The 18,975-nt window shown below is 65.9% G+C and overlaps 3 protein-coding genes across 5 annotated transcripts; 1 reads left to right on the forward strand and 2 right to left on the reverse strand.

The window, feature by feature from the left end:
* The first annotated feature begins 52 nt into the window (after positions 1-52).
* Positions 53-3,148, forward strand: GIPC3 (GIPC PDZ domain containing family member 3). Its single transcript, XM_030032642.2, has 6 exons — positions 53-542; positions 1,023-1,208; positions 1,554-1,734; positions 2,267-2,379; positions 2,622-2,703; positions 2,781-3,148. The coding sequence occupies exons 1-6, from the start codon at positions 285-287 to the stop codon at positions 2,930-2,932; spliced, it is 972 nt and encodes a 323-aa protein (XP_029888502.1). The 5' UTR covers positions 53-284; the 3' UTR covers positions 2,933-3,148.
* A 54-nt stretch (positions 3,149-3,202) lies between these two features.
* TBXA2R (thromboxane A2 receptor) lies at positions 3,203-10,591 on the reverse strand. 2 transcript variants are annotated; one of them, XM_030032639.2, is made up of 3 exons: positions 10,213-10,591; positions 4,118-5,077; positions 3,203-3,735 (listed from the first exon to the last, which is right to left on the reverse strand). In XM_030032639.2, the coding sequence occupies exons 2-3, from the start codon at positions 4,986-4,988 to the stop codon at positions 3,482-3,484; spliced, it is 1,125 nt and encodes a 374-aa protein (XP_029888499.1). In that variant the 5' UTR covers positions 4,989-5,077; positions 10,213-10,591; the 3' UTR covers positions 3,203-3,481. The 2 variants fall into 2 exon arrangements, with proteins under 2 accessions (XP_029888499.1, XP_029888501.1); XM_030032641.2 differs by lacking the exon at positions 10,213-10,591 and adding an exon at positions 7,586-9,129 and having other exon boundaries at positions 4,167-5,077.
* Positions 10,592-13,319: 2,728 nt separating this feature from the next.
* CACTIN (cactin, spliceosome C complex subunit) lies at positions 13,320-18,816 on the reverse strand. 2 transcript variants are annotated; one of them, XM_030033836.2, is made up of 10 exons: positions 18,630-18,816; positions 17,645-18,134; positions 16,994-17,089; positions 16,376-16,521; positions 16,129-16,291; positions 15,880-15,997; positions 15,434-15,626; positions 14,960-15,082; positions 14,524-14,792; positions 13,320-14,005 (listed from the first exon to the last, which is right to left on the reverse strand). In XM_030033836.2, the coding sequence occupies exons 1-10, from the start codon at positions 18,779-18,781 to the stop codon at positions 13,515-13,517; spliced, it is 2,241 nt and encodes a 746-aa protein (XP_029889696.1). In that variant the 5' UTR covers positions 18,782-18,816; the 3' UTR covers positions 13,320-13,514. The 2 variants fall into 2 exon arrangements, with proteins under 2 accessions (XP_029889696.1, XP_029889695.1); XM_030033835.2 differs by having other exon boundaries at positions 14,524-14,816.
* Positions 18,817-18,975: the final 159 nt, after the last annotated feature.

Raw genomic sequence — 18,975 nt, forward strand, 5'->3', positions numbered from 1 at the left:
CCAGCACGAATCCCAGGGACTTTGGGGTGCGTAGCAAGGGTGACAACCCTGAGCTCGTTGCTGCAGCCCCCAACCCCAGCTGGGGAGAGCGTGATGGAGCCGGCTCTGCGCCGGCCGCTCTCCCACCTCTTCCAGCCTGGCCAGGACCCTTCCTACATGGCAGAGCTCACCCGATCCCAGGCGGGTTACCTGCGCTGCCAGATCAGGTTCCCAGGCCTGGGGATCGCCTTACGGCCGTGCCGGGAGCCAGCACCCATCTATAATTCAGCAGTGCCGGCGGCGGGATGCGACGGGCGGGCAGGCACGGCAGGCAGGCCCAGGAGGGCAGCCCCATGGAGAACGGCGTGCGGCAGGAGCCAGGGACCCCCGAGCCACCGGCTGCCGAGGGCATCCCGGCCCCCCGACCCCCCCATGCCCGCCCCAGGCTGGTGTTTCACACGCAGCTGGCCCATGGCAGCCCCACAGGGCGCATCGAGGGCTTCACCAACGTCAAGGAGCTCTACGCCAAAATCGCTGAGGTCTTCAGCATCTCGCCCACTGAGGTGAGGGGGCTGTGGTTGCCAGGGCGCGGGGAGGGGGCTTTGCACCCAAAGGGGGGGATGCCAACCCCGTGGCACTGTCTGTGGCCAGCAGTCCTGCGGCTCCCCAGCTGCTTGCAAACGCAGCCCTGAAATGACCTGGAAAAGAGCGTTTTTCATCTCAGGGCTGTCTTGTCTCCTCTGGGAAGTGGTTGGGTGGCTCCGTGCCTCAGTTTCCCCTCCTGGCACACAGGCAGGGAGCCTGGGCTGCCTGTTCCCTGGCTGATGCCAGGTACCGCGTAGCCTGGAGCCGAGGGAAAGGCGGACAGGGATGGTGCAGTGCTGGACCCCTGGGCAGGCTGGGTGTCCCCGGACCCCTCTGCTCCAGCAGCACCCAGACCTGGCTGTATCTGGCCGTGGCTGGCTCCTGCCCCAAGCACCACCGATGCACCTCTGCCCTGCCGGGGTATCCCCAGCCCCTGGTGACGGGGTTCCCTGGGGCAGATCCTCTTTTGCACGCTCAACACGCACAAAGTAGACATGCAAAAGCTGCTGGGGGGCCAGATCGGCCTGGAGGACTTCATCTTTGCCCACGTCCGGGGTGAGACGAAGGAGGTGGAGGTGACCAAGACGGAGGATGCGCTTGGCCTCACCATCACGGACAACGGGGCCGGCTATGCTTTCATCAAGGTGAACCCTCCTGGGGGGGCTGCTCTGGGGCTGGGGGCAGCCCTGGGGGCTGCAGCCCCGTAGGGTGACATCCCCTGCTGGCACCCCATCCCTGGCATGGTGCTCCTTCCCTGAGTCCCCCCACTGCCATCAGTCCCCCCCGGGTCCACCCTGGCCCTGGGGACCTTCCCCTGCCATGATGCAGTTTGGGGGGGACGACCCTCCCTGCCTGACCTGGTTGCTAAAGGACATGGGACCACGGAGGTGGTTTTGCGTGGGGCGGGATGGGGGCTACGATGTCTGTCTGTCCTTCCTGTGGTGCCACCTTGTCACTGTGTGTCCCCCATCCCCTTCTATGGTCCCCAGAGAATCAAGGAGGGGAGCATCATCAACCGCATCCAGACGGTATGTGTGGGTGACAGCATCGAGGCCATCAATGACCACACCATCGTGGGCTGCCGGCACTACGAGGTGGCGCGGATGCTGCGGGAGCTGCCCCGGGCTCAGCCCTTCACCCTCCGCCTGGTGCAGCCCAAAAAGGCCTTCGGTGAGTCGGGGTGTGGGGTCCCCCTGCTCTTGCTCTGAGGACTGGGAGGAGTGTGGGGAGGCTGATCCTCTGTGGCCCTCCTGCCCTGCAGCCCCCTCCCCAGGGACCGGGTCCCCCCCCAGGGTCCGCCACCCCTGTATGCAGCCCTGCCCTGCACCCCCATCCTGTGTGTACCCTGTACCCCAGGGGCACCCCTGCATGGCACCCATGTGGGCACCCCTTGGGGGGGGTCCCCCCACACCCGCTTCTGCTCCCTGTGCGCACTGTCCTGGGTGCCCATGAACACCCTGTAACTGTGCGCATCCCCACCCTGCACCCACGGGTGTCCCTTATGCCCACGCTGCCCGTTGAGCACCCCCTCCCCACGCACGGCTCACCCTGCGGTGCCCCCCCCCCCCCGCCCCGGGGTGCTGGGACATGCATGGGCTGGGGCTGGGTGATGGCCAGGGCGATGGGCACCGAGGGGCAGGAGGTGCCAGGCCCTGCCTGCACCCTCACCCCCCCGCTTTGCCTCCACCACCCTGGGGTGCAGACATGATCGGGCAGAGGACGCGGAGCAGCAAGTCCCCGGGCGAGGGCAGAGTGGTCAGCGGGAAGGAAACGCTCCGGCTGCGGGCGCAGGGCCCGGCCACGCTGGAGGAGGGGGTAAGACCCACCCAGAGACCCCCCCACCCTGAGCCCACGGATGCTCACGGCGTGACTGGGGTGGGGATGAGCATCCCCCATGCCCCAGGTGAAGCCTCCTGCGCTGCACCTCCACCGGGTGCATTGCTGGGTGCCCACGTGTGCGGCACCCATGGGCACGGCTCTGTGGGAGTGGGGGGGGGGGTCCCCCTGGGCCGTGCCTCCACCCCCTGGCACCCACCCGCTGGGTCTCTTGCCCCCAGCCCAGCCCCTTCGAGGAAGAAGCCGCCAGCCGAGTGGATGATCTGCTGGAGAGCTACATGGGCATCCGCGACAGCGAGCTGGGTGAGCGGGCAGGGTGGGCAGGGGGTGCCCATCCCGGACCCTCTCCCACCGCTGACCCTGCCTCTCCTCCTCCCTAGCCTCAACGATGGTGGAGGTGGCGAAGGGGAGCCCCAGCGTGGCCCAGCTCGCCCGCGGCTTGGACTCGGTGCTGGGCGAGTTTGCCTTCCCCCAGGAGTTTGTGGCCGAGGTGTGGGCGGCCGTCTGCCACCCCAAGGGGGGGCAGGAGTAGCTGGGGGTGGCGGCACCTCTCGCCCGTGTCCCCTCCCCGTGTCCCCACCCCATCTGGGGCTGACGGTGCTGGTGGGGGTCCCCATCCTCCTTCCCACTCCCTCCTGACCTGCACCCAGGTGTGTCCCCTGGGTTGGGGGGGGGGGACAGCAGGGTACACAGCCCACCCCCATCCCCAAGGACCCCCCCCCACCTCGCGCACCTCAAAACGTGGCGGGAAGTGGCCGTGGCTCATTAAAGCAGAGACTGGAGGAGAAGGGCTGTTGCTCCGGCTGGCAATGGGGCTGGGGCCCCTGAGGTGTTCAGCCCCAGCAGGCACGGAGAGCTGCACAAGCTATGTTTTATTGGGGGGGGGGGCTCACTCAGATGGGGGGGGGGGGGCAGCCCCGTGCCCCCTGCTAAGGGTAGCGGGCCCAGGGGAGGTGGGGAGAGTCCATGGATGCAGGTGATGGGGACAATTAATTAACCTGGGGGGTGGGGGTGGAATGGGGGGATGGCTTGTCCCCCTCCCCTGGTGCACGTCCCAGGGGGCTGCTACTGCAGGACAGAGTCAGTGGTGAGCTTGCGGCGCAGGGAGGGGTTGAGCATGGGATAGAGGGAGATGATGGAGGGCCGGGGGCGTAGGCTGGGGTAGATGCGCTGCAGCACGGCCCGTCGGAAGAGGATGTAGACCCAGGGGTCCAGGATCTGGTTCCAGGTGACCATACGGATGTAGATGAGCAGCATCTTCTGCGTCTCTGTGGGCAGCATCTGGATCCGGCCGCTGGCTGGCAGCTGCTGCAGGACTGTCTGGATGATGAAGATCTGGGAGGGGGGAAGGGGGCAAGGCGTCAGCTGGGGGGGTCCACACAGAGACCATGAGCTGCCCGAGAGCGGGGGAGATGATGAGGGTCCAGGCAGGGCATCGAGCCTGTTGGAGAGGGGTCCCAGGCTGGTTTGGGGCACTCGCTACTGGGGAGCACCTGCTCTGCCTGCGAGCGGTGCTGAGCCCCAGAGCCCATCACCCAGGTGGCAACCCAGGGTGCAGAGTGGTGGTGGGGGCACACTGAGACCCAGGGCCTCACCAAGAGGGACGTGGCGGGGGGACCACACCGAGACCTGGGACCTCACCAGGAGGAGCATGGCGGGGACACCAAGACCCAGGAGGAACATGGAGGGGGGTGAACACCAAGACCCGGGGCCTCACCAGGAGCACGGTGGGGGGGACACACACACCCCAAGGCCCAGGTCCTCACCAGGAGGGGCATCCAGCAGATGGTGGCAATGATCATGATGCCCACGAGCTGCACCATCATCTCCACCTCGCTGTCCCGACGCCGCTGCACCGACTCCCGGTCATGGTAGACGCGGCAGAGCGTCACCACGCTGACTGTGTTGAAGATGAAGGAGAGCAGCACGGAGAAGATGCCCAGCAGGGCGAAGAGCAGGCAGAAGATGACGTTGCCGGTGTCGGGCAGGAGGGTGAGGAAGCACCAGGAGCCGGGGTACTGCAACGTGTACCGCCCCAGCCCCAGCACCGGCAGCAGCCCCAGCAGGCACGAGAAGCCCCACACCAGTCCCACGATGGACCAGGCACGGCGCTTGGAGATGCTGGTGGAGCGGGAGAAGGGGTGATTGATGCCGAAAAACCTCTCGCCGGCCATGGTGGCCCCCAGCAGCAGCGGGCACTGCCCGAAGAAGACCATGGAGAAGCCGAGGAAGTTGCAGAGGTGGCAGCCGGGGTCCACCTCGGCCCAGGCGAACTTGATGAAGTGGTAGGGGATGATGACCGAGGCCGTCACCAGCAGCCCCATGAAGTCTGTGACCACCAGCCCGCAGAGGAAGACAAGGAAGGAGGAGCGGGCCTGGCTGGACAGCTTGCGGGAGGAGCTGAGCAGGACGCAGAGGGCGAAGAGGTTGGAGCAGAGGCCAATGAGGCCGAAGGCGGTGGAGAACCAGGGCGAGGTGATGCTGGTCTGTGCGTTGGTGCGGCTGTCGCTGGCGTTGAACACCCCAAAACACGTGTCCGACTGGCCGGCTGCACTGCCGTTGGGGGTCTCCATATCCCCCCAGCCCATCCCACTCCTTCCAGCAGCTTCAGGCGTGCTCCTGGCTTGGCTCCATGGTGCGTGTCCCCTGCCGGTGCTGGCTCCAATCCCACCTTGCTCTGCAGGGACAAGGAGGGGGGGAGTTTAGGGCTGGTCCCCCATGGCCAAGTCCACCCATCACCCACCCTGAGCCTGCAAATGTGGGGCACGGCTCTGGGTGCAGCAGCAGCAGCAGGAGGAGCGGAGGGCACCAGCCCCGCAGCTGGCCGGGATTAACCGTCCCTGGCTGCGAGCCATGTGGGGCTGTTGCCACGAGGCCGTAATCTGGTGTGGTGGGAGTTTGGAGAAGCACAACACTGGCAGCTCGGCTCTGACGGCACTGGCTCCCTCCTGCCCCAGGGGGGATATGGCCAGACACCCCCAGGGACATCTGCCCTCTGCTATGGTGGGGGGGACCCACTCTAAAGGCTGAGGCGTGCAGGCACAGGGCGGCTGCACCAGGGCCTGATCCTGACACACTCCCCCATCCCCGCGCCTTCCCCTCCACACCCCCGGCTCAATGGGGAGAGGCCCTGTTCCCGCAGTGTGGTGGGGAAACTGAGGCACAGGATGGGATGTCCGTGCCTGGAGCTGTGTGCTGCACCCCCTGGCACCAGCACCGCGGCCAACCCACAGCCACGGGACACGCAGCTGGCTCGCACGTGTGACAACCCCATTCTCCCCGCCGCCGGCCCCACCGCAGCTGGAGTCAAGGGTTTGCCACCAGGACGTTGGCCCGGTGGCTGTGGCAGGGTGCACGAGGATGGCTGCGGTCATGAGCAGCCGGGTCAATGCCATGCTGGCTTGCTGGGCAGTGACCCAGCCCTGGGAAGCATCTGGGAAGCCTCAGCGCTGCTGCATCCATCGCTAATTAGTCCAGGCTGCAAATGGAATGATGTGGGATGGGGCAGAGGTATGGTGACAGTGGGAACTGGACACCCTGGGGACCAGACCGCCACAGGGACCAGGCACCCCAGGGACCAGACCCCATGGGACCAGACCCCTCCTCTCCTCCTGCGACCCATTTCTCCAGGCTGTGGATATCCTTGCCACCCCGTGCGCCCCATCCCCACGCCGCTGGCTGACACCATCCCCAGCGCGGTGGCCCCCCGTGGGCTACCCAGCTGTATCCTGACCTGCCGCCTCTGCGAAGACCCCGCTTGCGGACCCCCCTCGGCCACGGCGGGTCCTGGCACCCCTGCCTCCCCCTCGTGCAGGGTGGCGCTGCCACCTGCCCTCCGTCCCCAAGTCAAACCTCGAGCCAGCCCCGATCGGCGCCAAACCCAGCGGCTGGTCCTGCACCCAGCCCTGCTCTGCATTCCCCACGTCCTGGGCGAGCCCTGCACCGTGTCCCGCAGCGTTGCACCCTCCACTCGCCAACCCCTCGCCGGCCCCTCGTGCGAGGACAGCCACAGGGCCGGGAGCCGCCGCGCACACCCGAGGCACGCGCCCATCCCACAGCCCGTCCTGGGGCTGGGATGGGGCCAGGCATTGCAACATCCTCCGCCGGGGCCGCATCCAGGCGGGCTGCGGGGCTGAGGGTGCTGGAACCCACCCGCCACCGCGGCACCCTTGCCCTTGTCGTCGGCCGCACCGTCGGCCCCACAGCCTCTGGGGAGCGGGGAAGGGCCCGGGGCTGGCGGAGGGGGCACATCGCCATCGCCATCCCTGTCCCGGCACGGGCAGCTGGCAGAGCGTGGTGGTGATTCACTGCTGCAGCGCGAGGACGGCCCCGGCTTTTTCCATGAGACAAGAGTGAAAACTTGCCGCTGTTTGTTTTCTCCAGTCCCTGAGGGACAGCAGTGGCAGCCCCAAAGGCGTCAGGCCCCTTGAGACATGCGGTCAGACCTCGGTGTGAACGTTCCCCGAGGAACCAGCACCCTTTTCTGTGTCCCTGGGAGGTGGTAAATTCCCACCCCCTGCCCCACAGTGATGCCACGGCTCGGAGGTCTCACTCTGGCTGTCCCTTGCCGTGTGCCTGCCCACGCTCTCGAGGTGCTGTCCCCAAGAGTGTTCCCCCAAATCTTCCCCGCTCCAGGGTGGTCCCTGCACTCGCTCCAGCATGGCCTGGGGATCAGGAGCCCACGGGGCGATGTCACCCTGCCGCTCCCATCACCCAGGGACTCACAGCCATGGGATGTGCTTGCCCGCTGACCGGCTCGGTGTGGCAGGATCCGACCCCTCTTCCCACAGTGTCCAGAGGGGGGATCTCCCCGTGGTGCCACCGTGGCCAGGCAAGGATGCACCAGCCCTGGCAGCTCCACGCCGCGTGCCCCAAACCCCCCCATCACCCACATTCCCTCCCTGTCTTGTCCTCCCCTCCTGTCCCAGTGCAACCATGACCCGGACCCTCACCCACCACTTGCTGCCAGCAGGACTGGGGACACTGGGGACTTTGCCGTGATGCTGGGATGGGATCAGGGGCTGAACAGCTGGGTGCTGCCCTGCGCAGAGCTGCTTTGGCCAGCCGGCCTGGGACCGCACAGCACTTAGAGGGAATCAAATATTAAAGAGGGGCCATTTAGCGTCAGCACAGCTGGGAGAGAGCCGAGCCCCCGAGTGCGCCAGAGCAAACCAGAGGCACTTACGGGAAGGGGCTTATGTGAGGGCAGGGGGTCCTCACTCACCATCTCCCCCCCCCATCGCTGCAGCCACCGCAGGAGGATGCGCGTGGGGACGGCAGGTCCTGCAGAGGAGAGACCTTGAGCCCGGTGCCTGTCCCCGCCGACCCCGTGCAGTTAGGTTTGGGGATACTGGCTCCGGCAAAACCCTCTCCCAGGGAGATCCCGCAGGAGCAAGGGTTTGGCTGTGAGTAAAGGCAAAGGGTGCTGGAGTAAAATCCTGGCAGAGAGGATTTGTCTCCGAAATGGGCCGCTGGAGGCTGAGAGGCGCTGGCAGCAGCGGCGGGGATGGTGCTAATGGGGTTCTTGGCACCGCATGAGCCCATGGGCTGGCGTTGCATCACAGATGTACCGCGGGCTGCCCTGCCTCTGCCGGGCACCGCTTCCTGCCCTGGCCACATCCGAGCTTACCAAGGGAAAGGCGAGAGGCTAATGGGGTGCACAAAAGTCTGCTCCTTATCAGCACCCCAGCCCATTGCTTCCCCCGGCCTCCTCAGGCAGGGTTGGGAACAGGGCTGACAGGATCAGGGCAGGGCAGGGGCTGGGAAGGGAGGTTTGCTGGGCAGCAGGGCACCACACACCTGCAAAGGGACTCCAAACTGGGCAGCAGCGACCCCCCCTGCACCCCGTGTGCCCCCTCGGCCTGGGCTCTACCACCTGGGACGTGGTGCTCTGCTGCAGGGCAGCTGTGTAGAAGATGCTGCAGGGTGCTTTGCATTTGTCCCTCGTGTCCAGTCTCTCCTCTTTGCTTGCTGGACCTCTCCAGGGACAACCCTGTCCCACCTTGTCCTGGAAGGACAAGGACTTTGCAGTGTCCCTTCCGCCTCTCATGCCTGATGTCCCTTGTGCAGGTGGTCCCATGGGACGCCATCAGGCACAGCCGTTCCTGCCAGGGACCGACATGGTCCTACCGCCAACCGTCCCCCAGGCTGGGGCTCTCTGGGCAGCAGATCAGCTCAAGGCCATCAGCTGGGACGGGAAAGGCGATGGCCACGTCATGGGGACGGAGAGCTGGCAGGGCCCCAGCGTCCTTTCCCAGACCCACAACCATCAAAGGGACCCGCTGCTGGGGGAGATGGCCTGGCCTGAAGCAGGGACATCTCCGGGACACCCAGGACAGAAGCGGTGACACACCAGCAGGGATGGTCCCTCCCAGGCACGGTGGCTGTCCTCACCTGTCCCTGCTGTAACCCATGGCAGAGGTCCCCAACCCGCTCACCCTCCGGGCTGGCTGGGGGACGGTTGGCACAGTCCCTGTCCCATCTCGTCCCAACCTGTCCCCGGGGCAGGGCAGGCGGTGGCGGTTGGGAGACCGCCCTGGGGTGCAATAGCCGGGGCTCGGCAGCACAGCGCCCTGGGGGGGGGGGGCCGGCAGCCAGGGCCACCCCCCCCGCAGCATCGCGGCATCTCGGCCGCCCAGAATAGCCCAGAATAGCCCAGGCCCTTTCCCAGCAGCGCCGCGGAGCCGGCGGCAAACTTCGCCAGCGCAGCCCCCGGCCACCCCCCCGCCCGCTGCCCCCCCCCCCCCGGTAAACCCCGCTCGGAGGGGCAGGATCCACCCCCGGCGGGGGAAGCCCCAAAAGCAAATCTTGGTGCCGTTGGGGGAGCGTGGGACGTGTCAGCCCCGGACACCCAGCCCAGGGGACAGACAGCCGGCAGGGAGCGGCGGCACCGCGTCGTGTCGTCGTCGTCCCCCCCCCCCGTGGGGTCACCGTTTCCCCCCCCCCCCCTAAACGCACCAGCTCTTCGGGTTCCTGTGCAAACCGGGCGGCTGAGCCAGCCCTTATCGCCCCGGCCCAGCCCCGCGCAACCCCCCCCCGTCCCTCCGTCCCGGCCCTGCAGTTCGTCCGTCCTATCCCAGCCCCTCCGCCCGTCCATCCCAGTCTCTCCGCCCGTCCATTCCCAGCCCCTCCGCCCCGTCCATCCCAGTCTCTCTGCCCGTCCATTCCCAGTCTCTCCGCCCGTCCATCCCAGTCTCTCTGCCCGTCCATTCCCAGTCTCTCCGCCCGTCCATCCCAGCCCCTCCGTCCACCCCAGCCCCTCCGCCCGTCCATCCCAGCGCTGCGGTCTGTCTGTCCATCCCCCGCCGTCCGTCCATCCCGGCCTTGGGGGCTCTTTGTCCTTCTCAGCCCCCCCCCCCCCCCCCCCCCCGGCCGTGCATCCCCCGGCCCCGCCATCAACGCCTCCCTCCCCGCGCCGACCCGGCCCCTACCTCGGTGCCGGCGGGAGCCCACCCGGCTCGGCTGAGCCCGGCTCGGCTGGAGCCGCCCCCCGCGGGGCCGGGCTCGCAGCACCCCCCCCGGCCCCGCCCCGCACCCCCCCGGTACAGGGGCCGGATCCGGCCCCGCGTCGCTCCCTTTCCCCCGTTGCCGACGGGGCTCCCCGGCGGGGTGCGCTCCCCGACCCCCATCGCCCACCTCCCCGCCCGGGTCCGGCCGCACCGGGCAGCGACCCCAAACCCCCGGCAGCATCCCCCGGCGCTGAACCCCCCCCCCCCCTCCCCGCCGCTCCCCATTCCGGCACCCAGAGCCCCGCCGGCCTCGAAGGTGCCGGCACCCACGGGTGGGACGAGGGGCCACGTCCCCCGGCCTCACCTGTCCCCGCTCGGCTGCGAGAAGGGGCTGGCGCTGAGACACCCCGACCGCGCCGTCCCGGCTATATTTAGCGGGGCCAAGCTCTTATCCGGGTTACTCATTTGTTTACCCGAGCCGGATTCCTGCGTCCGGAGGAGGGGGGGGGGCAGTCCTGCCGTGCCGCCCTCCCAGTGGGACCCGCATCGGCCCAGCTCTGCTGGGCTGGTACTGCAGCGGGGTCTCGTCCTCCAGCCTGGGAGGGGGACGTCGCCGCTGACCCCCACAGCGGGCCCTGAGACCTGGGAACGGGGAGGCAGCGGCTCCTGGAAGGAGGGTGGAGGAGGGCCGAGATCCCACGCAGACATGAGCGGGTGCCCCCCCCCCCCCCCCGGCTGCGTCCCTTGATGTCCCCTGCAGCGCCAGCTGCCCCTACCCCAGGGGATGCAGCCGGATGCAGCCTGGGGGTTTTTGCACATTGGGGGTTTTTCCCAGCCCAACTGCTCTGAGCTCACTGTGTCACTGCACTGCCCAAAACCACGGCCAGCCAGGCTTGCGGGGTGGCACGTCCCCAGGCACTGTCCTGCGGGGGCGTGGGAGCCGCAGGAGGCGGGGGACGTGATGGCCTCCACTGCTGCTCTTCATGGTCTGCTGGGGAGGGCAGAATCCATCCCTGGCGCTGGCGTCTCTATCCGGCGCTGGAGCACTGGGAGCGTCTGAGCCCACGGGTGACGCAGGGCCACCCCGTGCACCCAGCATCCCATCAAGGCCAGCGAGGCCGGGGGGTGCGGGTGGCCGGGCGATGCTCAGAGGCCCGAGCAGGAGGTTTTCCTGCCACTGCCTTGGCACTGCTGGGCTGCAGACCCCATCCCTCGGTGTGGAGCGAAGACTGTCAAAGCAAAAGTCCAGGAGGAGGGTTAACAGCTGGAGCCTGCAGAGCTGGATCGTGGCTGGCCCTGGCAGGGGGAGGGTGCTGGGAGCAGGAGCAGCCTCGCCATGAGCGGAACCTGGCTCAGAAGCCGGCTGCCATGCCCGGATGCTGCTAGGGTGTGCCGACCCTCCTGCCATCCTGGCCCCCCGTGCAGCTGCGCTTACAGAGGATGTGGGCACCGGGGTGCCAAAGGCAGCTCTGCACCAACCTGCCACCACCCTGGCATGAACGTGGCTGAGCTGCTGCTGCTGTCTCTGGGAGCAGAAAAGAGTTGTGCTTCTCAAACCCAGCCCAGGGCTCTGCCGTGGCAAACCACAAGGCAGAGGAACGTAACCAGCTCCCCCTGAAATATAGGGGAGATGTGGGGAAGAGCACTGAGCAGCCAGGGCTGGAAAAAAACATCCCGGGCTTCAGCTGGATCCAGCCCCTGAGCCGGCTGCAGTGGGTGCTGGCTGCAACAGCTCCCAGGGTTCAGGCTCTCGTGCCCCACCAGTGGCTCTGTCCAGGCCTCAAAGTTAGGGGTGCAGGGAAAAGGCAGCGCCTGGGAGGAGACATGGACCCTGTCCAGGCTGGGGACACAGTGGGATGTTTTTGGGGGAGTCCCCCAACCGTGTGTGGGTGCCCAGGAAGGAGAGGGTCTGTGGGCAGGGGGGCTCTGCCAGCCACTTAAGCAGGGTGGGCACCCAACCACTGGGTTTGGGTTTTTTTCCCCCTATTTCCTCCAAAGCCATCCCTGGCTGGGCCTTCACACGCTTCCTGCACTGAACTCAGGCCCCGAAATCCCCCTGAGCCAAGCAGCCGCTCAACGGCTTTAAATAACCCACAGGAAGGAGAGGCCGAGGGTTGTGTCCCGGCGCAGCCGCCGGCCCAGGGATGTCCGGCAGGATGGGGAAGGGGCACCCGCGCACGGGGCCCAGGCGGTTGGGGTCTCCCCCGTCCCCGGGCAGGCTGAGCCCCGACCCACGTGGGTGGCTGTTGCAGGCGTGGGAGCCCCTCCTGAGCGTGAGCTCCCACGGTGTTTGCAGGGCTGGATCCTGCCCGCGGTGCTGAGAGCAGCAGGACGGGGCGACACTCCTGAGCTACGGGGGGGGGAAAACAACAGCCGACAGCCGTAGGGCAGCCCCTGAGGCCAAGGAGTCCCCACACCGCAGGGCTGGCTCTGTCCTGGTGCTGGGTGACCTGGGCAGCCCCCGAGCCCCTCCGCCGTGGGGCTGTACCGGGGGACAGGATGCAGCGAGGCCCGCAGGGAGCAAACGACCTTGCTGCAATAGTTCACGGCCAAGACGGAGGTTTCCTGGAGGCTGCGCTACTGGACATTACTCACACCCCAGCATCCCCTCCTGCCTGCTGCAGCACAGAGCCAGGATGCCCCGAAAGGTTTGGGAGCTGGTGGGGATGGGGCCACATGGGGCAATCCCAGACGAGTGTGGCTGTGCCCCATGGCCATCACCCAAAGGCACTGATGCCAGCGAGTCCCAAGCTCAGCCCTGAAGTGCTCCCCAATGTGCCTGAAATCCGCTGAGCATTGCTCAAGGCCCTTGGAGACCCCCACCTCAGCGACGCGGGGTCTGGGGAGCACGGCTGGCCCTGGCCCAGGGCAGCGAGAGCCACTCGGGCACGGGGTGGGAGGGACCACAGGCCGTGGAAACCGGATTTTCCCCTGTAAGGAGATATTCCATCTAACACCCCTCTCCTCCTCCCCGCCTCTGCCTTGCAGCCACTGAACCCTTTCAAGCTGCAGCCAGGGTCGAGGGAGGTGGTGCCGCTCCCAGGCTGGAGAAGCCGGATGCCGGGGGGAACGTGCCAGAAATGGGGCCGGCTGGGAGGGCGATGGACCCAAGGAGATCTGCGGCAGTGGGACGACTGGGGCAGGGACCACTGGGGCAGGGTTGTGCTCGTGGAACAAAGGGTGCCGCGGCTCCAGCTGGAGGGTGTCAGAGCTGGACAGGTCTGGCACTGGTGATGGGAGCGTAGGGGGCTGGAACAGGCAAGGGGAGCACACAGGGCTGGCGGCATGTGGGGAGGGGGTGACAAACCCCAGAGTCATGGGGGTGAGGACACCCCCCCCAGCATTACCCAGCCCCCAGGGGAGCAGGGGAGCTCCCAGTGCTGGCCCAGTGTGGTACTGGCTGGTGATGACGTACAGGAGAGCTGCATCATACCAAGCAGTGTCGGGTGTCCATGCGCAGGATCCCATGGCTTAAACAACCCCTATTTATTTGTACCAAAGTCTCAGGGTCCCTCAGGGTAAAAGCAAGGACAGGGAAAACCCTCAGGAATAGGCCCTGTGCTGGGCCTGGCCTCAGGGACATCTGTGGGACAGTGTCTGTGACAGGGATGAGACACTCCTGGCCACCCCCTGTGCCAGGGGTCCAGAGGGGAGTTGAGCAGCCCCTCATCTGCGGTAACGGTAACGCTTGAAGTGGAACCAGAGCTGGAAGATCCCGTTGGCAAACTGGCAGCGGAAGCCGTGGCGGTGGGAATACTCCCACTCACGGTTGACGATCTTGAACGCAATGTCCTCGTAGGGGGGCCCAGCGTGGAAGCGCAGGATGGCAAAGTCCTTGTTGTCCTGGCAGGCCTCCAGGAAGTACTCGGGCGTCGAGCGCTTGTCGATGAGGTCGGGGTAGAAGATGTTGAACTTGTAGCCCTGCACGATCTTGGGCGGGGGGTTGTCAAAGTCGTAGTGGGTCTGGTTGTACTTGTTCCACTCGAAGCCCGTGTGCACCCGGTTGAAGAAGCGGGGCTTGCGGGGCCGGTACTTGTCAGCCCAGAGATAGGCCTTGCCTGTGAGGGGCATTTCCACGCTGAACTGCGCCTCGTCCGCGCCCATGCCCTCTTTGGCCTTACGGAAGAAGATGTCATCAGCGCTCTCAGTGGCATCACCTGTAGGGAGGAGAGGTGATGTCCGGTCCTGCAGTGCCAGTCAGGCCCAGGCTGTGGGGACACTGCTCCCGGGCGCGCAGAGGGAAGAAGCAGCAGATGCCAGGCGGGGGATGCAGAGCTGGACACAGAGACGTGCGCGCTGCCCTGTGGGCTTCGCGTGGGCACCGGACTGAGTTGTGCTGGCAAACTCATCCAAAACAATCTTCCCACTTATCTGCAGCCCAAACAGCTTGGTGGTGTGGCTGGGAGTGGGGAAGGACCCGACATGGGTACTCGCAGGGAACACCAATGGTCTGAGCCCCATCTCCCTGCTCTTGTCCGGGCCGCAGCCCCCTTCGCTGCCTGGGGGCATCCCTCCGCCAGGCCAGCTCTGGATGCGTGCTCCAGATCCAGCTCCTACTCACCCTTTTCTGAGGGCAGTGTCCCCCTCCAGCCCTGCACCCCGAAGCACACGCACGTCCTCCATGCCAGGCAGGCTGCGAGGCCGGTGGGTGCGGACCTGCCTGTGGGGCTCCTACCTGTGACTTGGAGCTGCTGACGCAGAAGCAGCAGCCGATGCGTATCCTCCTCGGCCTCCAGCACGTGGGCGTCAAAAGGCAGCTCGTTGGTGCCCAGCAGCCGTGGGCTGTACTTCCCTGCGTCGTAGTCGTCCAGGCTCTGCTGGATCAGGTCCTCCTCCATCAGCACAGCTTCCCCCTCTGCCTCTCCTTTGGCCTCTGCGTCCTGCTCAGCCTCTGGCTCCGAGGACGGGCCTGGCTGTACCACAATGCTCTCGTCAGGATCCAGCCTGCAAGGAAGAGAGAAGAGAGAACTGGGACGGGGATGGTACCCTTGTTCTCTGCTCACCTGAGGTCTGTCTATGGAAGGATGGCTGCACAAGGCTGCATTTTCTGTCCCAGGTGCCCCATGGGAGAGGCCCAGATGGCTGCGCTCCCCAAGGAAAGGGCTGCGTACCTGTCGCTGGGGGAGGCCGGCTCCCGCTTGATGATGGGGAAGAGTGGTTCGCTTTCCACACCCTGCTCCTGCTTCAACTTGTACAGCTTCTGGCGCAGCACATCCTGGTGCCGCTCCCGCAGCCTGCGAAGAAGAGATGAGCCGTCAGATCCCACCCAGCAGAACCGCCTCACACCCACAGTGCCCAGAGCTGTGACACCCACCACATCTGGCAGAAATCTGCCTGGTTTTGCATGGTTTTGGGCTGAATAACCCTCCAGCTTGGTTCCCTCTTGGAGACCTCACTGTAAACATCACCGCTGGAGAAGGGATTGGGTGTCCAGCCCTACTCCCCTCTTGGGAGAACCAACCATCTTGGAGAAGGTATAAAACTCCTCCACTGACCTGGGGTTTGTGCCTCCCCAACTCTGCTCACAGAAGGGTCTGCACTGCCCCTTTCCACAGCCCTGGCCAGGGGACAGTCCCTGCTCTCACCTGGCCCGAGCCATGTAAGCCTTCAGCTGCTGCAGCAGGCTCTCCCAGTACCCAATGTCAAGGTTGGGTCCTCCTGCCCGGATCTTGCTCTCGATGCCCTGGTACAGCACTTGGAGCTGGTTGTACGTCTTCCCCTTGAACACAGACTGCACATCTGAGCTGACAGAGGCGTTGACGCCATCCCGACGCTCCCCTGAACGGACAGGCAAGGGCGGCCGGTCAGTCTCTGAGTGCTCAGCCTGCCTTCACCCAGGCCCTCCTGGGCTGCGCCCAACAGCAGAAGGCTGGACCCCAGCAGGCGATGGCTGTCAGATCCACAGCCTCCATCCAGCAGATCCCAGAGAACCCCTTTGAGCCTGAGCGCACCCGGCAGACCCTGCACCCTGCTTTACCCATCGCTCACGCTCCTCTTGACACCCCACACCAGGCTCTGCCCTCCTGCTTACCTGGTCCTCCTTTCCCAGAGGCCTCCAGTTTGCGGAGCTTGGCTATCTCATCCTCTGTGATGATGGTCATGTCTCTCCAGAAGTCCACATTCTTCCCTTGCTCCAGCTCCATGTAAACCTGCAGGCAGGAGCCAAGCAAGACATCAGGCACCTGCTCTGCACCATGGGCAGGGAAGCAGAGCTGAGGCGGGGAAGCCTTGAGCTGCTGCCCCTCAGGCAGTCCCAGCACAGGGGCAGCAGAGCTGGCACCTGGATGTCCTCCACCAGATCCTCCATGTCGGAGACAGTCAGGCCGTTCAGGAAGGTGTAGGGCTCGTGCATCTCCACAGCCAGGTCGTCATCCTCCGCGCTGATGTACTTGGCCAGAAGGTCAATGGGTTTCGCCCTCCCATCCCGAATCCGGATCTTAGACCTGGGCGAGAGAAGAGGGACAGCGAGTGGTGCCTGCCACCCTCCGCTCCCTGGTGGCCCTGTCCACGCAAAGCCGCACACCTACCGCAGCTTGGCCTGCTGCAGGTGGAAGTTGTCCTCCTGCTCCTCCCAGGTTTTGAAGTGCTCTGCCTCCTTCTCCCGCTGCAGCATCTCCAGCTCCTGCTCACGCATTGCCTTCTCCCGCTCCCGCTCCAGGCGTAGCTGCTTCACCTGCCCGGGTCAGAGGGATACGTGAGGTGACTGCAGATGGGGCACCCATGCGCTACACCCATTTGAGGATGCAGCTGTAACCCAGCTCACTGAGCTGCCTCAGCTCCTGCAATCGGCCTGAGGCTCCCAGGGAGCCAGAAGCCATGCGGAAGGAGAACCAGCATGGGCCAGGCTGCTTGCTGCTCGCTGCCAGCCCTTTGGAGGACAGGGGACACAGGCACAACCAAGTGCCTCAGTGCCGTGACCTGGCGCTTATCCTCCTCAGCACCTCCTGAGCTGGACTCAACCCCAAGAGAAGAGTCTCTCAACATAGAATAGCAGAAGTCAGTATACTGTGGCCCCCCGATCCTACATCCTACCACCACCCCCAGTGAGAACAACAAGGGGACTTCCAGGTGAGCAACTGGGAGAACTGGGCTGTCCACAAAGTTCTCTTGTCAGACTGTGGGATAGAGGGGATATCTGATCCCACCTTCTGCAGCTCCAGGCGATTGTCCTCCTGGATTCGCTTGTTCCTCTCCTTCAGGTCCTTCTCATCCAGGTGGCTGATCCCTTTCTTTTCCAGTGCCTGAAATAGAGTGGCCAAGGGAAGCCATGAAACCCAGCAACCTCTACAGCCCCTGCACTGGCCAGCAAATGCCACCACATCCACCCGCTTCTGCTGCTCCAGCGAGCCCTGACCCTGTTGAAGGTCCCCAAATCCCTCAAATCCTCCTCCTGCAGCGCCTCAGCGAAACCTGGGCTCAGCCCAGGGAGGCCACCCAACTTGGTGAGCCCTAACACACCAGTAAACACTGCCCAGTACTCAGCCTGCAGCTCCCAGCAGGTCTGGGTCCCTCTCCTGCACCCTGACCCACATCCTCATCCCACACCCCTGGCTAAAGACCTTGGTCTTCAGGAGAAAGGGGGTAAAACCCCACTGAGCTTGTCAGAAACACCCAGCTGCTGCCCTAGACAAGCGCTTTGCTCTCACGTGGCTGCTCTAGTGTTACAGAGGTTCCTACCTCAAGCAAATGTCCCCCCCCGACACCCCCTGCTCCTCTGTCCTGTTCCAAGGTGGCTGCAGAGGCCTGATCTACTTCAAGCAGCCTCCTACAACACATGGGCACGGAGGAGGGCTCACCTTGCTCCAGATGAAGGTGCCCAGCAGGTTGTTGTCCCCAAAGGGATTGTCGGTGTTGGTGTAACCCATGTACTCCTCTCCCCACCCCATCTTCTCCCGCTTCTTCCTCTCCTTGGCCTCCTTCTTGGCCAGCCGGCGAGCCCGTTTCTCCTCGGGCGTCTCCAAGGCTTTCATGAGCGCAGCCTGCTTCTTCTTCTCCTCCTTCAGCCTCAAGCGCTCCTGGAGGCTCAGCTGCTGCCCCGTCTCCTCCCTGCCCCGGGAGCGCGGCGGGGAGGGAGAGCTGACGGAGGACACAGAAGACTTGGAGCCATCTCTCTTCCTCCACCGCTCTCTGCTCCGGGCTCTCCTCTTGTCTCGCTCGCGCTCTGAGCTTGAGCCGGAGGAGCGACCCCGGGACCGTGAGCGGTGCTTCTTCTGGCTTTTATGGTGCTGGTCCCTGCTTTTGCTTTTCTTCTTCTTCCATTTCTGTCTCTCATCACCAGAGTCAGAGCTGGGTGGGGGGAAAACCGACTTTCAGTTAGGAGATGGTTGCGGGCTCCGTGTCGGACAACGAGCGCTCTGGAGCGGCGAGCGCGTTTTCCTGCTGCAGATACGGCCAGAACCGACCCGGGCTGCAGCCAGAGCCACCAGTGGAGCCGAGCAAGCTCAGAGGCGCTCCCCGGTACCACCCTCTCCCCCAGCTGAACCCCAAACGGGCTGGTTTTGTGTCACCACAACTCTTTCCAAACCACTCACCGGCCCGGGCATATTCAAGCCTCCCCCGGCCCCCGCCCCGCCGCGGCCTCTCCCCGGGCTCCCCCGGCGCCTTCACCTCAGCCCCGCACCGGGGCCGGGAATGAAGGGCCTGGCTTGGCCCGTCCGAGCCCCCGGCCACACCGGGGCCGGTCTCCCCCCCGGGGCCCCGGCACACCGAGAGCCGGCTCCCCGCTCCCCCCAACCCCCCCTCAGACGAGGCCCGGCCGCTCCGGGCCCGCTCCCCGCTCACCCCGAGCTCGGCTCCCGGCGGCGCCCCCCGCTCCGGCTCCGCCGCCGCCGCTTCTCTCGGCTACCGGAGCGCTCCCGGTCCCGCTCCCGCCGCGGCGAGCGAGACGACCACCGCCGCCGCCGCCGGGCCGGGCTGCGCGACCCCGAGCCCATGGGCCCCGACTGCTGTTCCGGCTGCGGCTCCGCCCCGGGGGCCTTCGACACCGCCCGGCGCGCAGGGCTGCCCGCTCCACTGCCTGCCTGCGCCACGGCCTGCCCGCCCGTCTGCCCCACTGGCTGCCTCCCTGCCCCCCCCCCCCCCCCGGTCCCTTTTTTCTTCCTTTTCACCCCCAAAAGAGGGGTCGGGC

This window comes from Aquila chrysaetos, chromosome 12 (assembly GCF_900496995.4).
Source record: "Aquila chrysaetos chrysaetos chromosome 12, bAquChr1.4, whole genome shotgun sequence".
NCBI classification, from domain to species: Eukaryota; Metazoa; Chordata; class Aves; order Accipitriformes; family Accipitridae; genus Aquila; species Aquila chrysaetos.